The following is an 18,376-nucleotide window of genomic DNA, read 5'->3' on the forward strand; positions in this document are numbered from 1 at the left end:
TATTATTTATTTGAGAAATATGGAGGGACATCTGGTATGCATGTGTAGTAATACTACAAGCAGAACAAGGCTCAATTAATTTGAGATTACATTATCGTGCTTAATACATTGACATTTTTATATGAAAATTCACAACAAGAACTATTGTTACAATGATAAGTCCCTAGGAATACAATTGCCAATAACTATACTAAATATATACATAAAATCGATCAACACGAGGTTCCGTTGCCGGCTTTTATTTTAATATCATAATAAAAAAAAATATATATATAATTTGAACATCTATTTATTGCAGGAGGTGTAAGGAAAAGTTGTGAAAATTCTTGTTTTACTTCATTAGACCCTTACTTGACATCGTATTTTGAACATTAAGAAATACAACTTGAACACCTGTAAGAGGGAGAAAACCTAAAATCGGAATTCACTAGCAGGACTGAGGAAGAAGCAACACGAATCGGGAATATTGAATAATAATTAATATGGAACATTATCATCAGTGAGGCTACCCTTGATAATAATATCCAATATGAAGACTGTGTTTATGGTAGCTGAGAAGCCTGCATTGGCTAACTCAATCTCCATGATACTTTCTGACAGAAAGGCGACGTCACATCGTGGATCTATCTCATCTTGCCAAATATATGAATGGAAAGGAAGCTTCACTGCTCCAAATCGAAATCATTCTGAGAATGTGAACTTTCGAATGACCTCGGTCTGTGGTCATGTTCTCACCACGGACTTTCATAGCCAATATAACAATTGGACCAAATTTCCACCCATCACACTCTTTGACGCTCCCATTGAAAAAAAGGTATTTCATATTTATTTACGATCCTTTTTTTCACGATTTTTTCATTAATTTTCATTTTAATACTTATATTAATTATTATGTATCATAATTTATTCATCACTCCATATTTTCAAACTTTAGGAGGCGGATTCCAAAATGAAAATGCTTCATTTTCTCTCCCATGAATCAAAAGGAGCTGAAATCCTCGTCTTATGGCTGGATTGCGATTTAGAAGGAGAGAACATTTGCTTTGAAGTGATCAATGCCGTCAACATGAGAAACCCAAGTATTTATCGCGCTAAATTTTCATCAATCACGGATAAAGATATAAAAAGCGCCATGGCTAATTTGGGATACCCTGATGAAAATGCTTCGAAATCTGTAGATGCAAGACAAGAGTTAGATCTACGCATTGGATGCGCATTTACTCGTTTCCAAACCCAGTATTTCCAGGGGAAGTATGGTGATTTGGACGCAACTCTCATTTCATATGGTCCTTGTCAAACTCCTACTCTTGGGTTCTGTGTGAATCGTCACGATCAAATACAGACTTTCAAACCAGAGTCCTACTGGGTCCTTCAAGTGTCCGTGAAGACAAAGCTAGAGTCTATCATTAAACTAAATTGGTCACGTGTGAGACTCTTTGATAGGGAGGTGATTCAAATGTTTCAACACGAATTGTCCAAAGAAAAAACGGCTCTCGTAACAAAAGTGAGTGTGGATAATTCTCAATCAGAGAGACCCGTTGCATTAAATACAGTAGAACTCATGAAAATGGCCTCTTCGAGCTTTAATATGAGTCCTCATCAAGCCATGCATATTGCTGAGCATCTCTACACAAGGGGATATATCAGTTATCCACGTACTGAGTCGACGCATTATCATGAGAATTTCAACATTAAGGTACTATTTTTTTGTTCATTTGTTAGCTTAAAGTTATGGTTCTATTGATATATGTATAAGAATTCAATTGGTTTATAACGTATAAATATGTTAATATATTTTTAGGGTCTGTTGAAGCAGTTGCAAAGCATGTCTAACTACGGTGAATATGTAAAGAATCTCTTAGAAATGGGTCCAAATAATCCTAGAAAGGGCCATGATGCTGGTGATCATCCTCCTATAACTCCTACTCACACTGTTAGTAGGGAGCAATTAGATGTTGATCAATGGAGGATTTATGATTACATCGTACGACATTTCTTAGGTATTTTTTACTTATTCTAATTTGGGCAATATCTTCATAGACTGTATTTGTATTTTCTGTCACCAGGAACGGTTTCATATAATTTAAAAATGCAAAATACAAATGTTCATCTTAAAATCGGAGAGGAGAAATTTAGTTTTACCAAAACAAAGTTGATTGATCGAGGTTATACAGAAATCATGCACTGGAAATATTTTCCCTCTGAAGAAGAGGGCTCAACTAATTTAAAAAAGGATGATGTATTAGATATATATGACATAAAAATAGATTCTCGCCAAACCGATCCTCCTGGTTATTTAACTGAGTCGGATTTAATTACCTTGATGGAAAAGCATGGAATTGGCACAGATGCCTCTATACCTGTTCACATCAAAAATGTAGTTCTACGTGGATACGTCACTGTAGAGTCCGGACGTCGATTAGTTCCTAAAACGCTTGGCATTGTTCTTGTACATGGGTATCAAAAAATTGACCCAGATTTGGTTCATTATAAGATGAGAAGTGCCGTAGAGAGGCAGTTGGAACTGATAGCCAAGGGTAAAGAAGACTATCTCTCTGTATTAAAGCATACTCTTGAAGTATTCAAGGCCAAGTTTGCTTACTTTATATCAAATATTGAAGGAATGGACAATCTATTTGAAGTCTCATTCTCCCCTGTATCAGAATCTGGGAGGCCCTATTCAAATTGTGGAAAATGTCATAGGTATATGAAACTCATTGAGGCTAGACCAACTAGGCTCTATTGCCCAACCTGCGATGAAACTCTAGCACTGCCACAGAATGTCAGTATCAAACTATATCAGGAGCTCAAATGTCCTCTAGATGACTTTGAAATCCTATATTACACGGCTGGAGCAAAGGGAAAGAGTTCTATCTTTTGTCCTTACTGCTACAACAATCCACCCTTTAAGGGAATGAAGAAAGGCTCTGGATGTAATCTCTGTGAACATCCATCTTGTTCTCACGGGAAAAACTCAAATGGTGTGAGTAATTGTGTTGAATGCCACGAGGGCATCCTCGTTCTTGATCCTTCCTCTATTCCAAAGTGGAGACTTGGTTGCAATCATTGCGATGTTATTGTTAGACTTTTTGATGATGCCTCAAAGGTCTCAGTACTTGAAAATGAGGATTGTGCCAGTTGTAAAGCAAGGCTCCTGAGAGTGGAATACAAGGAGGAAAGATCGAAATTACCAAATGGTAAAACATCCGCACAAGGCTGTATATTTTGTGATGATGAATTAAAAAATCTTGTGGAAAAGCACCACGCTGTGTCCGTTAAAATAAAAAGACCTCAAGCCAATCATTCTCGAGGTGGTCGGGTTCGAATAGGAGGAAAGGGACGGGGTGCTCCAAAGGATAAAATGACCAAACTTGCCTCTTATTTTGTTTGATTAATATGTAATAATGGTTAAATAATTATGTAATAATACAATTAATATACCAACAAATTTGCTTGTCATTCATTGTCCCCTCATAATAATGATATTAATTGCTTTCTAAGAATAGTCCGTCCAAAACGAAGGCTTATGACAAGATAACTTATGATGATAGACTTTGATATCAGATATTTTCTATTCTATTGCATAACCATTAAACTATGAACATTTGATAAACAGTTAAAAATAAGAAGCAAAAAAAAAAGAAAAAGAATCATGAAAATTAAAATTAAGTATTTGCGGAATCTAAAATAGGGAAAAGCCTCTTTCACTCTTGAGGCTAACTGTTAGTTGCAGCTCGTGATTATAATTTATTGGAGGAATCATTTTTTTGAAATTATTTTTATGACTCCTTTAAACAAGTCATAAATAACTCAGTGTATATGGCTTGTTTCTTAAAGATCTATCCAGCGTGGTGCCCAAATTAAGATCAGCGCTTGGGGCTAATTTAACCTCTCTATAACTGGTCTTGATCCCCGCATAGTGATTTAAACAGCACGGATTTAAAATAACATAGGGTTTTGAATTATTCAAACTCCCCTAATAGTGGAGTCTACTCCTTTAGTATGCGGCTTTTCGTCTATGAAATTATAAAAAGACATATCAACTTTAATTTCAGATATTATGTAGGAAAATAAATTCACTTGTTTTTTTACATAATATGATTTAATATTAATAGGGGAGGAGAGAGAAATATAATTTAGGTATTATTTTAACTCATTTATAATTTCAAAATATTTATATTGTATGGTGTCAGGAAAGTTCACTGTTAGATAGTTTCCCGTGGGGTTACTCGCCGATCGTAAAATTTGCCTTTTTTACATAGTATCAATAATAAGTAGAATGAAGATATTTAATTTTTATTTTTTTTGGGCCAAAATGAGCAAAAAAAGATTGCTAAAATTTTGAAAAATTTGCACCAAAAATATCAAAATCGAGCAATTTGTATTTAAAGAAAAATGTAGTTTTATTTGGATAATTTAAAGTAATTAGTGTTGTTTTATATTTATCGAAATTTATTGATAAATATCCCGAACAGTGACATGGTAACCCTGACACTGGTGGATATCTATGATGACGTCATTTATCAGAAATTGCTTGATGCATATAATTAGATTTGTCATGGAATTCTAGAATTCCATGGATTTGTATTAAAAATAATATATATATAAACAGATAATTAACCTAGTAATTTTGACAATTTGAAGAATGTTGGGATTAAAGCTGGTTAGTCTCGACATTTTATTAGCAAAGGCGCCTGCAGGATTATGTCTGATTTTTTTTTTAAATCCACAGCTATACACAAAAAATTTCAGAAATCTAAAGCCATTCTCAAAAAATTAAATTATTTGGAAATTTTATTTCTAAAATCTAATTATTCACAAAAATTAATTTTTTGATAAAAATTTAAAATATTATATTTTCTAGTAAAAAACAAAACGTTCTTAATTTGGGGGGTGTGGGGTCGCAGCCCCTCCAGGCATACATGCAGACACCCTTGATTAGTTCAACTAAATCTAGCTATCCGATGAAGGAAATAAATACAAATCTTAAACCATAAATAACAAGAACATAAACACTCTGATAACGATCCTTAATTCTACTCTGAGTCCAACAAAAAAAAAGTAAAAAAAAAGAAGTCATTTCAATTTATAATTAATGCTTTAATTAAAACACTGCATTCTTGTAAAAATATTAACCAAAATAAATATAAAAAACAGCTTAAATGTCTTCTGGACAATCAAAAATGTAGAATATTTCAAATGTTTCAGTAATTGAGTGAAGGTCCATCAAATTTTGAAGAATTTTATATCACCTTGGTTTTATTATTTAGTTAATTGTAAAAGAAGAAGCCTCTTTTTCAGAGGTCGGGTAACTTTTTTTAGCGTTACCCCCAAAGAACTTGTAGTAGCAAAATTAATTTATCCCAAATTAGTGCAGGGGCATTTGCAGGATTATATATACAAAAATATATCTTTTGAGATGGAGCTTGGTTTTTGGAGTTTAAAAAAAAAAAATCTTTTTTTCCCCAAAAATACATAGCTTCTCACAAAAAATTAAATTTTACGATTTTTTAAAAAAATCCACACCTGTTCACCAAAAATTAAATTTTTTGAAAAAAAAAATTCAAAATCTATAGCTATTCACAAAAAATTAAATTTTTTGTACTTTTTTTTCAAATATTACTTTTATTCGAAAAAAGTTTCAAAAATCCATAGCTATTTACAAAAATTAAAATTTTAACCCTATTTTATTGTAAAAAATTTTCAACCTGACAATTTTTTTTTCTTTTTAGTAGAAAGCAAAAATTCCATCTGGTTCTATGTTGTTTATTTCATTTAACTCTAAGAAGGAGTAATCCTATTTCCCCCAAATTTTTCTAATTTACTCCTGTTCTCCGACCACTGCTATATTTGGATAATTGAATCAAAACGTTTCACAGATCATCAATTTATAAATCTAATTACAAAAAATTTCTATAATATTTTTTTGAAAAACTTTACAGCAAATACCACGACCAACTACAACAATGTTTTTATAGAATATATACTTTTTTACTTCGTGATTTTCAGCTGTAGTAGCCAGCATTGCTTAAAAGGTATTAGCAGTCATTGACCAGACAAAGTTTGATTTAATAATATAGAAAATAACTCTCCAGCAAATTTATTTTATTTTTTAATATGGCGCGCTCGTTGCTACATGTTTATTTCTTAGATCAAGTAGAAACACTCAGAGCTGATATATCGGGAAACATCCAGACAAACTTTTATTTATTAATATAGATTTGATTTTACATATTTCATACTTGGATTCAATACTAAGGCAACGTGCATCGAGATCATTCAATATTTAAATGCCCAAAAAATAGTGGTTAATTTAACCAAATAATGGCATTTTTTATCTAAGACATACCAATGTAGTCAATGTAGATCTCGTAGTCATTTAGAAAGTACCTAATTTATGGTATATAAAATTCAAAATTTTGAATGTGACTTTTAATTTCTAACGGATGTTAAGGTCGTTTTGAATTTAGTTAGAACATTTTTGCAAACTTTTCCCGGAATCCCTGTAAAAAATGACGAAAATTTACATAAAGGTAATAGGTTGAGTAAAGGAATGGAGCTCAATCTTTTTTTAGATCGAAATATTTGTTGGAATTCATCGTTTGGAATGATAAGGGGCATCCTGGAGGTAGGAAACCTCTTAGAAATTGCAATGCTTAAAATGAAAAAAAGTTTGATTCTGCTCTAGAAGAAATCACCCTACTTGAAGAACTTTTAGAAGCTTTGGTTCCATTGGAAGAAGCTATTTTAAATTTTTATGCTAGATATTCCAATCGCTTCACTGTGAGCAGTTGATTATTTACACTACAAATGAACTTTTTAAGCAAGACATACAAATCTGCCAAAATTTGAGAGATACTTTCATAAAAAAATATCTTTGGGAAACGTTAGTCTGAACTAATGCACCCCATTCAGTATTTTCATGATTTTGAATATTTGAATAAAAAGAAAAGAAAAAGAAGGATGGTTTTGATGAGGTCATTAATAAAACAGTATTGCAATCAAGTTGGTGAGAACTAGACTATTTTCAAGAGTCGTCCCGTAATCAAGAAGTAATATATAGTTGTTCGAGAACAAACCCCAAACTGCAAAAAGACAAACTTATAGAGTAAAGCTAAAGGAATTCTTAAATAAAAAACTGCTGCTAAAGTAAGTGATAATTCATTTTAGACTAATAAAGTAGTTAAAAAAGCAACGGCCAAACTGGGGATTTGAATAAAGCTAAAGTCCTTTTACATTTAAAGAGACATTCCTAAAATTTTCACAAAATTCTACTGAACCAGAACACAGTTTTTTCAAGTCTTGTAATTTTTGCTACTAAGCTTTGCAATCGACAAGGACATGATACTTTCCATGCTTTGCTATTATCACGGACAAATGTCGATTTAAAGGATCTAAAAACTGAAATATAATATTTATTTGCGTCAATAATTTTCTCGATAATTTTTTAAGCATTATCGATTCCATTACTAGAGACTGATAGCAATCTGATTCTATTTTATCATCGTCAAACACATGAATCAATAGTATACAAACATAACCTAGGTAATGGAAAAGCTCTTTATTCAGATGTTTGAATTAATAGATCAATATAATGTTTATATCTATAGAACCCTTTCATATGGCATCAGCATTGTTGATGACGACATCTTGAGACCTTAAAAAATCAATTCTATTAATTAGAAAACTCATTTTTCATTAAGATCAAGGAAAATGTTTCTGAGCTACTTACATACAAATGTCTAAATTATATCTAAATAATAAACTTCATACATTCACTCATTAACATTTACAAGTGTAGACCAGGGCTCAACATACTTTTTTTTACTGCAGGCTTGATAACTGAAAGAATGACGAGCATGGGCTGCATAATAATTCTGTTCAAGACTTGCAAGCCAGAACAAAACTCTGGGGAAAAAGAAGGAAAACTAATTTTAGCATTCCATGTCAATCATGAATGAGTGCTATGCAATGAACAAAAAAAACCCTGCTTATTAATTGAAAGTCATCAAAGAAGCAATGTTAGGAATACATAGTGTGCACAGATCCGAATCTTACAAACTAAGGGACAGAAAAGGATTAGTGAGATTTTTGAAACTTGAATCTGGCTCTCAAAATATCATCAATCTTTGGCTTGCAATTGTAGCATTGAATCAAGATAATTGATTTCAAATTTGCATCTACATTTGCGTTCGATGAGTTGATGTCACATAATTGATTTTTGAAAATGTTTGCTCATCTGTGAATGAAAGAAAGGGAAAGAAGCGTAATTGTGGGATACCCAAATCGAGATGGAGAAAGTGCATGCGGCTCCTGTAGGTGCTACCTGTTAACTGAATATATATTTCTTTTATTTTTTTATATAGTTATTTACAAGATAATATGCATAAAATGCACAACAACAATAGTAAAATTAAGGCATAAAGCAATCAGGATATTTTACTATTCTTTTAATATTCAAAAATTGAATTTTATCAGAAAGTTTTGTTTTCCATACGTTTTTTGCAAGCAAATTCAATTAGAGTCAGTAGGCCGGATAAATTGACGTATCTGACACGAGGGCCGTAGTGTGGTGACCCCTGGTGTAGTCAATAAATTAATTATTCTATTTTCATGTCTTTTTCTCTAAATATTTCCATACTTTCTCTTACTTAATCCATTCTGAACAAAGACATTTCACAAGTTTCTTCAATAGTAAATGGAAATTTTTAATTTTTTAACCAATACATATATATATATATTTAGATAGATAAGTATGTATATTCAACAATACCAGATGAGATGTTTTCGAATCCGGACTTATGACATTTTTCGTGAGCTCATAAATATACATACTCGAACTGTACTCATGATAAATCGAAACAATATGGACTCGGGATTTGGAGTTAACTTTCACTGGTTAAAATTGGAATCCAATTCGACTCTGCTACATAACTAAATTGATTAATTAACGCACACATCACTAACAAGGTTGTGTCCTAATCGGTCTAGCGGTTCCGGTTCTTGAACTGCTAGAACCGGATCCGCCAAAGTCGAGCTTATACGGGACTGCGACTGCAATATATTGTGGAAAAATGGTTTTAGGCACCCGACGGTGTAAATCAAAGATGGAAGGGGTGTGGTATATTATGGATCCAGGTCCGCTACTAAGCTTGTCGAGGCCCTATAATATGATGACTATAATATTTCTTAGGCGAGGGTTTCCCAAACTTTATTATGCCGAGGCACTAATATATTTTTATTTGAGACCCACTTTATACGAAACAAATGTACTATGTATGTGTAGACTGAAAGCAATCCTCAATTCTCCACCTTTCTGCCCCCCTCCATGGCCTCCCTCACGGCCCCCACTTTGAGAACGATTGTATTAAGCAACCTTAGTTTTCAGGGCCCCTGCTTGAAATTGGGGCACTACGCACTCTGTGTATAAGGTAGCTTTTGCCCTATTTGTATCTAATATCCTTTCTGGGGACGAATTTTCTAGCGATGCCCCTTGTTTTAAGTACCTGTTACAAAAATGAGCCTGTATAAAAAAGAACCGAGACCGACAACCCTGAACTGAGACCGAAACCGTTAAAATGAAAGAACCGAGACCGGAACCGATAGAACCGCTGAACCTTGATCACTAATTCCAAATCATATATTCATTTTAAATATCAGCTTTGTCAAAACTATGTCAATCCAAATTGTAGTTATTTTTTTCAGCATTTTCATAGGATTGGATAAAAACAGATTAAATTTAAAACTTTGTGGGGAATGATTAATTATCTGGATATATATATAAATAATAGAGTTTGTGTGTGTCCTTTATGGGTGCCCACATCTTTTGGGAGGGGGTAATATAAGGGGGTCTATTCTATACCCAAAACACAAAATAATGTTTTGTTTTGTTTTAGCTCAAGGAGACTAGACAGGGCGTAGAGTTATAAATAAAAAAGTAACTGGTGTCTTAAAAAACAACAACCCGAATAAGAAGTTTTTTGAATTTATTCAAAATCAAGAAGTAATGGGGAAAAAAGAAATTGGTGAAAATTGCATTTTTGGTTTTTTTAGGTGAAAAAAAAAAAAAAAAAAAAAAAAAAAAAGAATTTCAAATGGAACATTGGGTTCGTAGATACCGTAAGTTTGTATATGTACATTGCTTTGTAAATTCGTTTGCTTATAAATTTGACATATAAAAATGATTGATCCTTAACTGAAATATCTGTCACTTTTTGAATATTTTTTTAAAGGTTTAATTTTTTTTTATCCAACGTCAATTATTAAGAAGAAATACCACAAAACGATGCATTTTGGACACAAAAGTATAGACCATAAGTGTTTAGTATATCATTTTCATATTTTTGGAACATTTTATTACATAAACTTTACAACATTAGCAAAAATGAACGAGTTATCGAAGGTTATTATATTTTACAACATTATTCTCTAGAAAAAGTATGTTCTTCTTTACTATCCTAATAAATTATAATAAAAGAAATGGCAAATGAAAATTTGTTAACATTGTAAAGAGGAACACAAACCTACCAAGTTTTTTTTGTACTTGCAAAAACAAAAAAAGTGATGGAGAATAATGTTTTTGATAAAATTATCCTTCTTTTCCTTTTCTTTTTCGACTTCAAAAAAATTCCTTTGGTTTTGCTCAGCTTAAGCACTGTATGTATTCTATCTCGGAGGCGTCCTCAGGATTATATTTTGGTGGGGGCTTGGTTTTCGAAATATATATATTTGAAAAAAAAGTAAAAATCCTTATTTTGTGGTGGCGCTACAGCATCTAGCCCTCCCAATTACAGACGCCCCTGTAATTCTATGTTTACGAGTTTTATTCATTTCGAAATTACAAATGTATATGCATAATCTGGAATGGTAGAAGCTGGATAATTGTTATACTAGGCAGGATGAGTAACTCAGTAATGGATTCTACAATGTACATACAATATACAGCATAGTCAGATAAGAGGTTTTTTTTGTATATTTGTTTGTCCATCTGTCACTCATGTTAATATTATTATTTGATTACATTACTAGAGGGAGAAGAGATCTGATCACATCTGAGGATGAAGAAAGAGGAAGGAGATAATAAATAACATGTATTTATATAGATTAATCTTCAATTACTCATTTAGTTAGAGTAAAGAGAGACAACTTGGTAATATTTATCATCTATCTCCCTATTTATTTGTTCATTTCTCTAATATCATTTCATGGGCGTCCGCAGGGGGAGGGCTGGAGAAAAATTTTCAAAAAAAAATTTACATTTGAAATTTAATTTCTGAATTTTTTTATCAAATTGGTTTGATTTGGTTGGGTTGCTGTGAGTGGTTCCTCTGCAACATCTGTTTCCAACTGGTCAGGAGGCTCTATGGGTTGGTGGGGAGGGCGGTCTGTGACATCCGAAGGTAGGTAAGTATCATCTGGAAAGATGTCTCCGTTGAGGGGGAAACCCCAGTCACCTGAAGCTTAGATATTACATTTGTTGGAGTAACAGCAACAGTGTGTACTCTCGCTGTCAACTCCGCAATTTAATAAATGAGGATTAGACACCCTGGAGGACTTTGCAGCCAAATATCTCACTATCTCCTATTTGAAAGTATAACATAAAATACAGATCACTAAAAACAATGTATTGCTTAGATTTTAATCTTGAAACAACCAGTTTTGTTTCAACCATCTACAGCTAATAAAATGACCAGGATACCAACTCAACTTCATGCAAATTTTGTTGCTCTCTTACACCTACAGAATTTACTATTCATCAAGAATTTTAGAATTTTGTAGATTGCACAGCTTACCTTTGTCTCTCATGCTTGGCTAGCAAGAAGGAAAGGAAGTGACATCATACCTTAATTGACTGTAAACAAAAGCCATTTGATTAACCAGATAATGTAAACAGCCCATGGCCCAACTCTTCCACTGGACCAACCTTCACCGGTCTCCCCTACCTACATTTACATCAAGGGAGGCTAGATCAATAGAATAGTCGGTTGTAGGGCTCTTACCCCCGTCCTTTAACCTCCCATAAATTACCTTCTTTTACCCCCAAGCCTTTCATCCCTAGGGCATCTACCCCCTAGCATTTCACCCCCTATTACAATGAATAGTAACTATACGACCAAACATTTAACCTTTTAACAGCCATACAAATGTAATTATTAATTTAACCAAAGAGTCCTTGATCAAAGTTAATGACGTAAATATTAGTGATATGTATTATTCTTAATTAATATATCTCATCAAATACGAGAAAATATTTATATGCATCTAAGTCAGTATTTTGAATCTTTCCATTACAAATATGCCGTCGATATTAGTTGAGAAGACTTTTTGATTTTGTGATGTTAAAAATAAGATATAACTAACCTATTTATTTTGGATATACATGATTCTATTTCACCGTATTTAAGGAGGTATCCGAAAATCCTTAACAGCCATATATTATAACATCATATGTATGTATACTCGTTCAATATAATCAATCCCTAAATTCATCTTATAAATAACCTACTAAAACTCAATGTTTTACCAATTTTTTTTGTCATGGGATTAAGGAAATTAGATTAGGCAATATTGTAAATATTTATTGTATCTTATATATCATGCCTATGGTTATCAAGTAATCAAGATAAAGTATCTATTTTAATTGAAATTTTTATTTATTTTAGTATTACAATTTTGATGGTTTATAGAACTCATAATTACTTTCCGATTCGAATTTGAAAGCTGTATTGCTCAACAACCGCTCCAAACAACCATAACATTCATTTATTGCTTTGGCCCTCTATCATTTACTAATTGTACTTCTCAATAATAAAAATAGAAAAGGGTGGAGGGATAAAGAGTCAAGGGGGTAGCTGATTGGGGATTAAAGGACGAGGGGTAGTTGGACAGGAGTTGAAAGCCGGGGGCTATTTTTTTTTTTTGGGGGGGGTAGATAGCCTGTTCCCAGAATAGTCAGAGTTTTTCCTTTCTACACTTGTAGTCGTAAAAAGAGAAAAAAAAGGAATATTACTTGATATGAACTATTAAACATTATTTTTTGCTATGAACATCTGTCATCAAAGATGAGTTATTAAAATTTAGAGGGGAATGTTTAATACTATTTTATTTTTCAATTTAAGGATTATAAAGAAAATTTAAAAAAAAACATCACTTAGTAGAGGGTTGAAATAATAATTTTGCCGCTCTTCTGTTGTTTTTATTGCCGGAGTTAAGACGAACTTAATCATTTTCGACTTAATAAAATTTGACATATTCACATTAAATACTTTAGTCGCAATAAAAAATATTAATTCTTCGAATTTGTTGTCATATTCACATTCATGATCGTGGAGAAGATTTGTTCTTTCATCGGACTTGATTCTCAGACATGTAGCAGAACCAATATCCCAACAGAAGAAGAAGCATTGCAAAATTTTCTCCAGAGAATAGAGTTTTTTATTTTGCACAATAAAAAGTGGTTGACATACATATGAAATTGTTAAGAAAAGGAGATTCGTAGGGGTAATCAGTTCTCCTCTATTTATTATTTCTAATAGGCTTACTTTATCTCCTTCATCATCCTTAAAGCATTGCATCTTGCTTACATCCAACGAGCTCTCCTTGACTGGCAGTTATCCATAATTAAGGCAAGGCATTTTTTTAAAACTGATCGAACAATGAAGCCTCCAATGTAAAAAAGAACGGCATTGAATGCAGTGTCTTCATTGGGAAAGTCAACTGCTGTAGAAGATAATGCATCACATATTTCTAATACAGAATTGATGCCCCTTCAGCTTCAAACTAATTTGCTTCGTCAAAGATTCCAGAAAACTCATTAATTGGGACTTTGGTATACTTTAAAAAAGCTCTCAAACGAAGAGCTTTTTCTGTTGGGAGGAGTTGTCTTTAAGAGATGTAGTTAGAACCTGTCATCATATGATATCGATGTTGTCTGATTGACACTTCCCTGTAAATATGAAATCAAAGTCTCAAATATCAATTATATTAAGAACCAGTGCAGGAATTTCTCTGCATATATGGCTCAAAGAGAAGAAGACTTAAGTTGCTTAAACAAAAAAAAAAAACGAAAAAACATGATGACTGGATTGGTAAACCAAAAATTATGCTTAGATAGTATTTATATATAAAGAGTACCATCTTTAAATTTCATATTTTTTTAACCTCGGAATGTTACTTTAGATGAGTTTTAGCAACGAGCCTGTGTAGCCAAACCCCAGCCAGGGAGTGTTGTAGAGACTAAACACGGTATTACATTGCTAACAACAAAATATACAATTTATTTCGTTTTCAGGTATCGACGTTCCTGATTTTTCCCCCTCCTAATAAGTATTCTGAACGTTAATTGGTTGAATTAGTTCTTTTTAAGACGAACACAATTCCTACTGTATGGTTTTTTTTGAAAAAATTTAATATTTAAAATTTAATTTTAGATTTTTTTCCCCTATCCCCCAAAAAAAAAAAAAAAAATTAATTAATTAATATATATATAATACTATGGGCGCCCTAGTTACGTGTGAATAATTAATATTGACTTAACATAACATAATATATTAATTAAAAATTGTCAGAAAATTTGGATTTTTGGATCTATAAAACTTCAACAGTTTCTTTAATTTAAAATGATTTTTTCCAAAATTAAACTTTTTATCACATTTTACATTTACAATTAGCAATTTAAAAAAATTATATTCAAAAATAATTTCTTTTTTATAATGTTATTAAAGATTTAGTATGTGAAAAAATATTCAAAATTTACAACAAAATTGAAACACCTGATTTATTCATTCAGGAATGGAAAATACCTAGAACCTATTACTTTAAATAGTTGATATTATAATAAATGATAAACTTTTTAATAACTAAAAATTTTAACATTCAGAAATAAACAACAAAAGACTATATATATTTTTTTTAAATATTTACATAAATTAACATATTTATGGTCATATATTTGCCGTTGGTTTTGATAACATAACTTGTTCATAACCCAATAAGCTTATTATCTTGCATGGATTGGTTTTCCCTTCGTATCTTCTCAATAACTTTTTGATCTGATTTCACGCCCAGAAATACTTTAATGATCACTTTTACATTGTCTCAAAAATGAATAGAAATTTACTTCACCCCAAAGTTAATAGAAATATAAGGTTAGACCATCATGTAATCGGGCTTGTTATAATTTTTAATTTTATGTATCGCACCGACTGCTGGGCAAGGCAGACATATTTTAACAAACACGCAACCTCGCATAATCTATGACGTCACTTTTGCTAGAAATTTCAATTTAATATATCCTACCGATTGCTGGGCAAGAAAGACAGATTTTGACAAAATATGCAACCAATCATAAACTATGACGTCAAAATTAAAAAGCGTGGTGGAATTCAAACATCAGTCGTACATGCATTATGGTATAACCTTGTATTTCTATTAACCTGGCTTCACCCTTGATTTAAATTATTTTCTTCAATTATTTACCTAGAAACAGGTGAACTGAAAGCTTGTAATAACATCACCCTCTCGCAATTTTACTTAATTTGTGAGATTAAATAGCTAGAGGCTATGCTAGGTTTCTTTTTAAACAAAAATTATCAACACCCTAATTTAATTAGATTATTTTCAAAAATATATAGTAATGATGAAAATTCCGAATTTTTTTAAAATCCAAAAATCGAAATTTTTGAATAAAAATTTGAAAAGTTATATTTCAAATACAAATTTTTTGAACAATAACTTAAATTCAAATGTTAGATTTCCTTGTAAAAAAAAAATTATGGACGGGCTATTTTTTTTGAATAATAAATTAAATTCAAATGTTTGATTTCCTTGTAAAAAGCAAAAAAAATATTATGGACGGGCTATTTTTTTTTCATAACCTAGAAAAGTAATAAATAGTAAAATAAATAAATAAAAATCAGAATTGCAAATTAAACCTTATTTTCCTGATGCCGATACTGATTCCAACGCCAGAAAAAACACCCGATTATTCGATTCTGATTAATTGTCCCATCATAATATATAGTATAAAAGTTCAAGCATGGTATCTGCAGTATAGAAAGCAAGAGGTGCATACCTGAATGATTTTATTATATCAACAATCAAACGAAATAGGATAAATATGTGCTAATGACTGCGCCCAAAAATACATGGATAACTTGAAGGGAAATCCACCAAAATATGGGATGAAAAACTTTTAAGAGATGTTCTTGGTTAAAAATATCCTGTTAATAGCCTTGCAGTACTCGTTCTTGATGAAATCCACTGTATCAAGAAAGAAAATGGCTCGGTGTTCCTTTCATAAAAAGGTTCAAAAGGCTAAATTGGACCTATTAGAAACTATTAGAAACTACATAGTTGGTCTAGTATTTGACACCACAGCAAGCAATAGTGGCATCACCGAAGCTACGCTTCTCGAAGACCTGGTAGGATCAGAATTAAATTTTTCATTGGATGCTCTTGGATTGAAATGTGACTGGCTAACAACACGGGATGACACATGGAAAGATGATAATAGCTATGGAAGAGCATTCAAGTTTTTGAGGTTCAATAAAAGTCACTAATGAGGTAGCTGAAAGAGGAATCAAACTCATGAGTGACTTTACAAGTCAGATAACTACTGACTCAGAGCAGAAAAGCTGCTCACCGCAAGCTGTATAATATCCCAGAAAAAAAATGTATCAATTTTTGGATATTTCAATTCAGCCATTAAGGTTATTATCTTGTTATTATTAAGTTTCACACACTAAAAAAGGTTACATTTAAAAATTATTTTTTTTTGTTTACATTCAAATTTTATTATCTTTCAATTGGTACCACTTTTAACACCATATCATCAACCATTGCGAAGTTACAGTGAAAAGAAGACAGGATATCCTGTATTTTGAAGTAAACATGAGGTCAAATCAACAATAATTTTTCATGGCTCATGAGGGGGGGCATAGCCAGAGACCAAATTCCATAATATCGGTATATTTTGTTTGAAGATACTTTTGAAAATAGGAAAAATATCAGTTTGCAAAGGTTTGACAAAATAAGTCAACTTTGAATAGGTGTAATGGACATATATATGTAATTGAAATATAACATAGTTCCTATAGAAGTGTTCCCTTATATTTTGAAGTCCTACAAGATGAAACCTTTTACAACCACTTTTTTCCCATAGGTCCTAGTTTAACCCTGACATCTTGCCAATATGATTGATAGCGAAATCAATTCAGTACAAATGATTCATTGAAATAAATAAAAGAATTAGATGTATTAAGACTCTTAACAAATTATATTAGAAAGATAGGATCATATCAGTAATAAATATAATTCCTCAGGGTAAACATTGTCTGGAAGGCCGGATTTGGCAACAGAGGATAGCTGAGAAAAAGTGTGGGGGAGGAGGAAATTGGTTGTCACAAACGGGGGAATTGGCTGAGGATGTAGCAAATGCATGGTAGGACCAGTACTTTCCAGAGAACCATAAAGATGGTTGTTTATCAATACATGGGCTGAACAAATCATAATCTACATAGCACCATTGAGCTCCACGGATTGTGCTAAAAGAAGGGAAGATAATTAAGACATGAGTACTATTCCTCTCTACTCAATGGATCGTAACTTGCACAGTTTCCATTTTTTACACCATATGAATCCACATATTGAAGCCTCCTGTTGCTGGAGCGCATGCTCTTTGTGTAGATCCACATGATACCAGAACTGCGGTGGTTATAACTAAGATCTTCATTCCAATCATGATGTTCAATCATTGTCTTCTTCAACTCAATTATGGGGATATGTAGAATTAATTGGCGTTTATATATCAATATTTTTACATATTGGGAAACTCCTGAACGTCATTTTATGCTCTTTGGAAAATTATTTGATTTCTTATCAACTGTTTTAATGATTGCATAATCATCCAATTCAATACATTCAGGGATAATAGTTAATTATGAAAAAGGAATGGAGGATGGGGTTTCAACCTTCATATATCTAATAATAATATTTATACCCCATGTGTTATATGATGACCAGATTGTACTCCCTTGTTCTTGTCACTCCATTAAGGAAAATCCATGTTACAAAAAAAATTCAATTTTGATTTTCATATAGAACTAGAGTAGTGTTGTCTTGGACAGTAACAAATTAAAATTAATTAAAAACTTTTCTGCTTAATATAAAACAAAAAATAAAGACTGACAAATTTAAGAACTATTCTGATGTTGGTTTTATGGGTATGAGTATTAGGGTGTACCCTAATGACAAAAGTTGTTAATTTGATATCGTCGAATATTTTTTATTTTATTCTTCTAAACAAGAAAATAACCATCAAACATCCAAAAAAAAAAAAAAAAAAAAGGTTCATCATGGACGCGTAAAATGTCGAAAA

General features: G+C 31.9%; 1 protein-coding gene across 2 annotated transcripts; it reads left to right on the top strand.

Annotated features, from left to right (window-relative positions):
- Positions 1–61: 61 nt before the first annotated feature.
- On the top strand, positions 62–3,448 carry Top3beta (topoisomerase 3-beta). Of its 2 annotated transcripts, XM_071891181.1 has the most exons (5): positions 62–222; positions 299–814; positions 935–1,696; positions 1,802–2,000; positions 2,067–3,448. In XM_071891181.1, the coding sequence occupies exons 2-5, from the start codon at positions 530–532 to the stop codon at positions 3,389–3,391; spliced, it is 2,571 nt and encodes an 856-aa protein (XP_071747282.1). In that variant the 5' UTR covers positions 62–222; positions 299–529; the 3' UTR covers positions 3,392–3,448. The 2 variants fall into 2 exon arrangements, with proteins under 2 accessions (XP_071747282.1, XP_040575567.1); XM_040719633.2 differs by having other exon boundaries at positions 132–814.
- The last annotated feature ends 14,928 nt before the right edge of the window (positions 3,449–18,376 follow it).

Source organism: Lepeophtheirus salmonis, chromosome 1 (assembly GCF_016086655.4).
Source record: "Lepeophtheirus salmonis chromosome 1, UVic_Lsal_1.4, whole genome shotgun sequence".
NCBI classification, from domain to species: Eukaryota; Metazoa; Arthropoda; class Copepoda; order Siphonostomatoida; family Caligidae; genus Lepeophtheirus; species Lepeophtheirus salmonis.

What these genes read in the sequence shown, in the direction of transcription:
- Top3beta (XM_071891181.1), top strand. Translation starts at nt 530, where the DNA reads ATGAAGACTGTGTTTATGGTAGCTGAGAAGCCTGCATTGGCTAACTCA. An exon ending in ATGAGAATTTCAACATTAAG is followed by an intron (nt 1,697 to 1,801) that starts GTACTATTTTTT and finishes ATATATTTTTAG; the next exon opens with GGTCTGTTGAAGCAGTTGCA. An exon ending in CATCGTACGACATTTCTTAG is followed by an intron (nt 2,001 to 2,066) that starts GTATTTTTTACT and finishes TTCTGTCACCAG; the next exon opens with GAACGGTTTCATATAATTTA.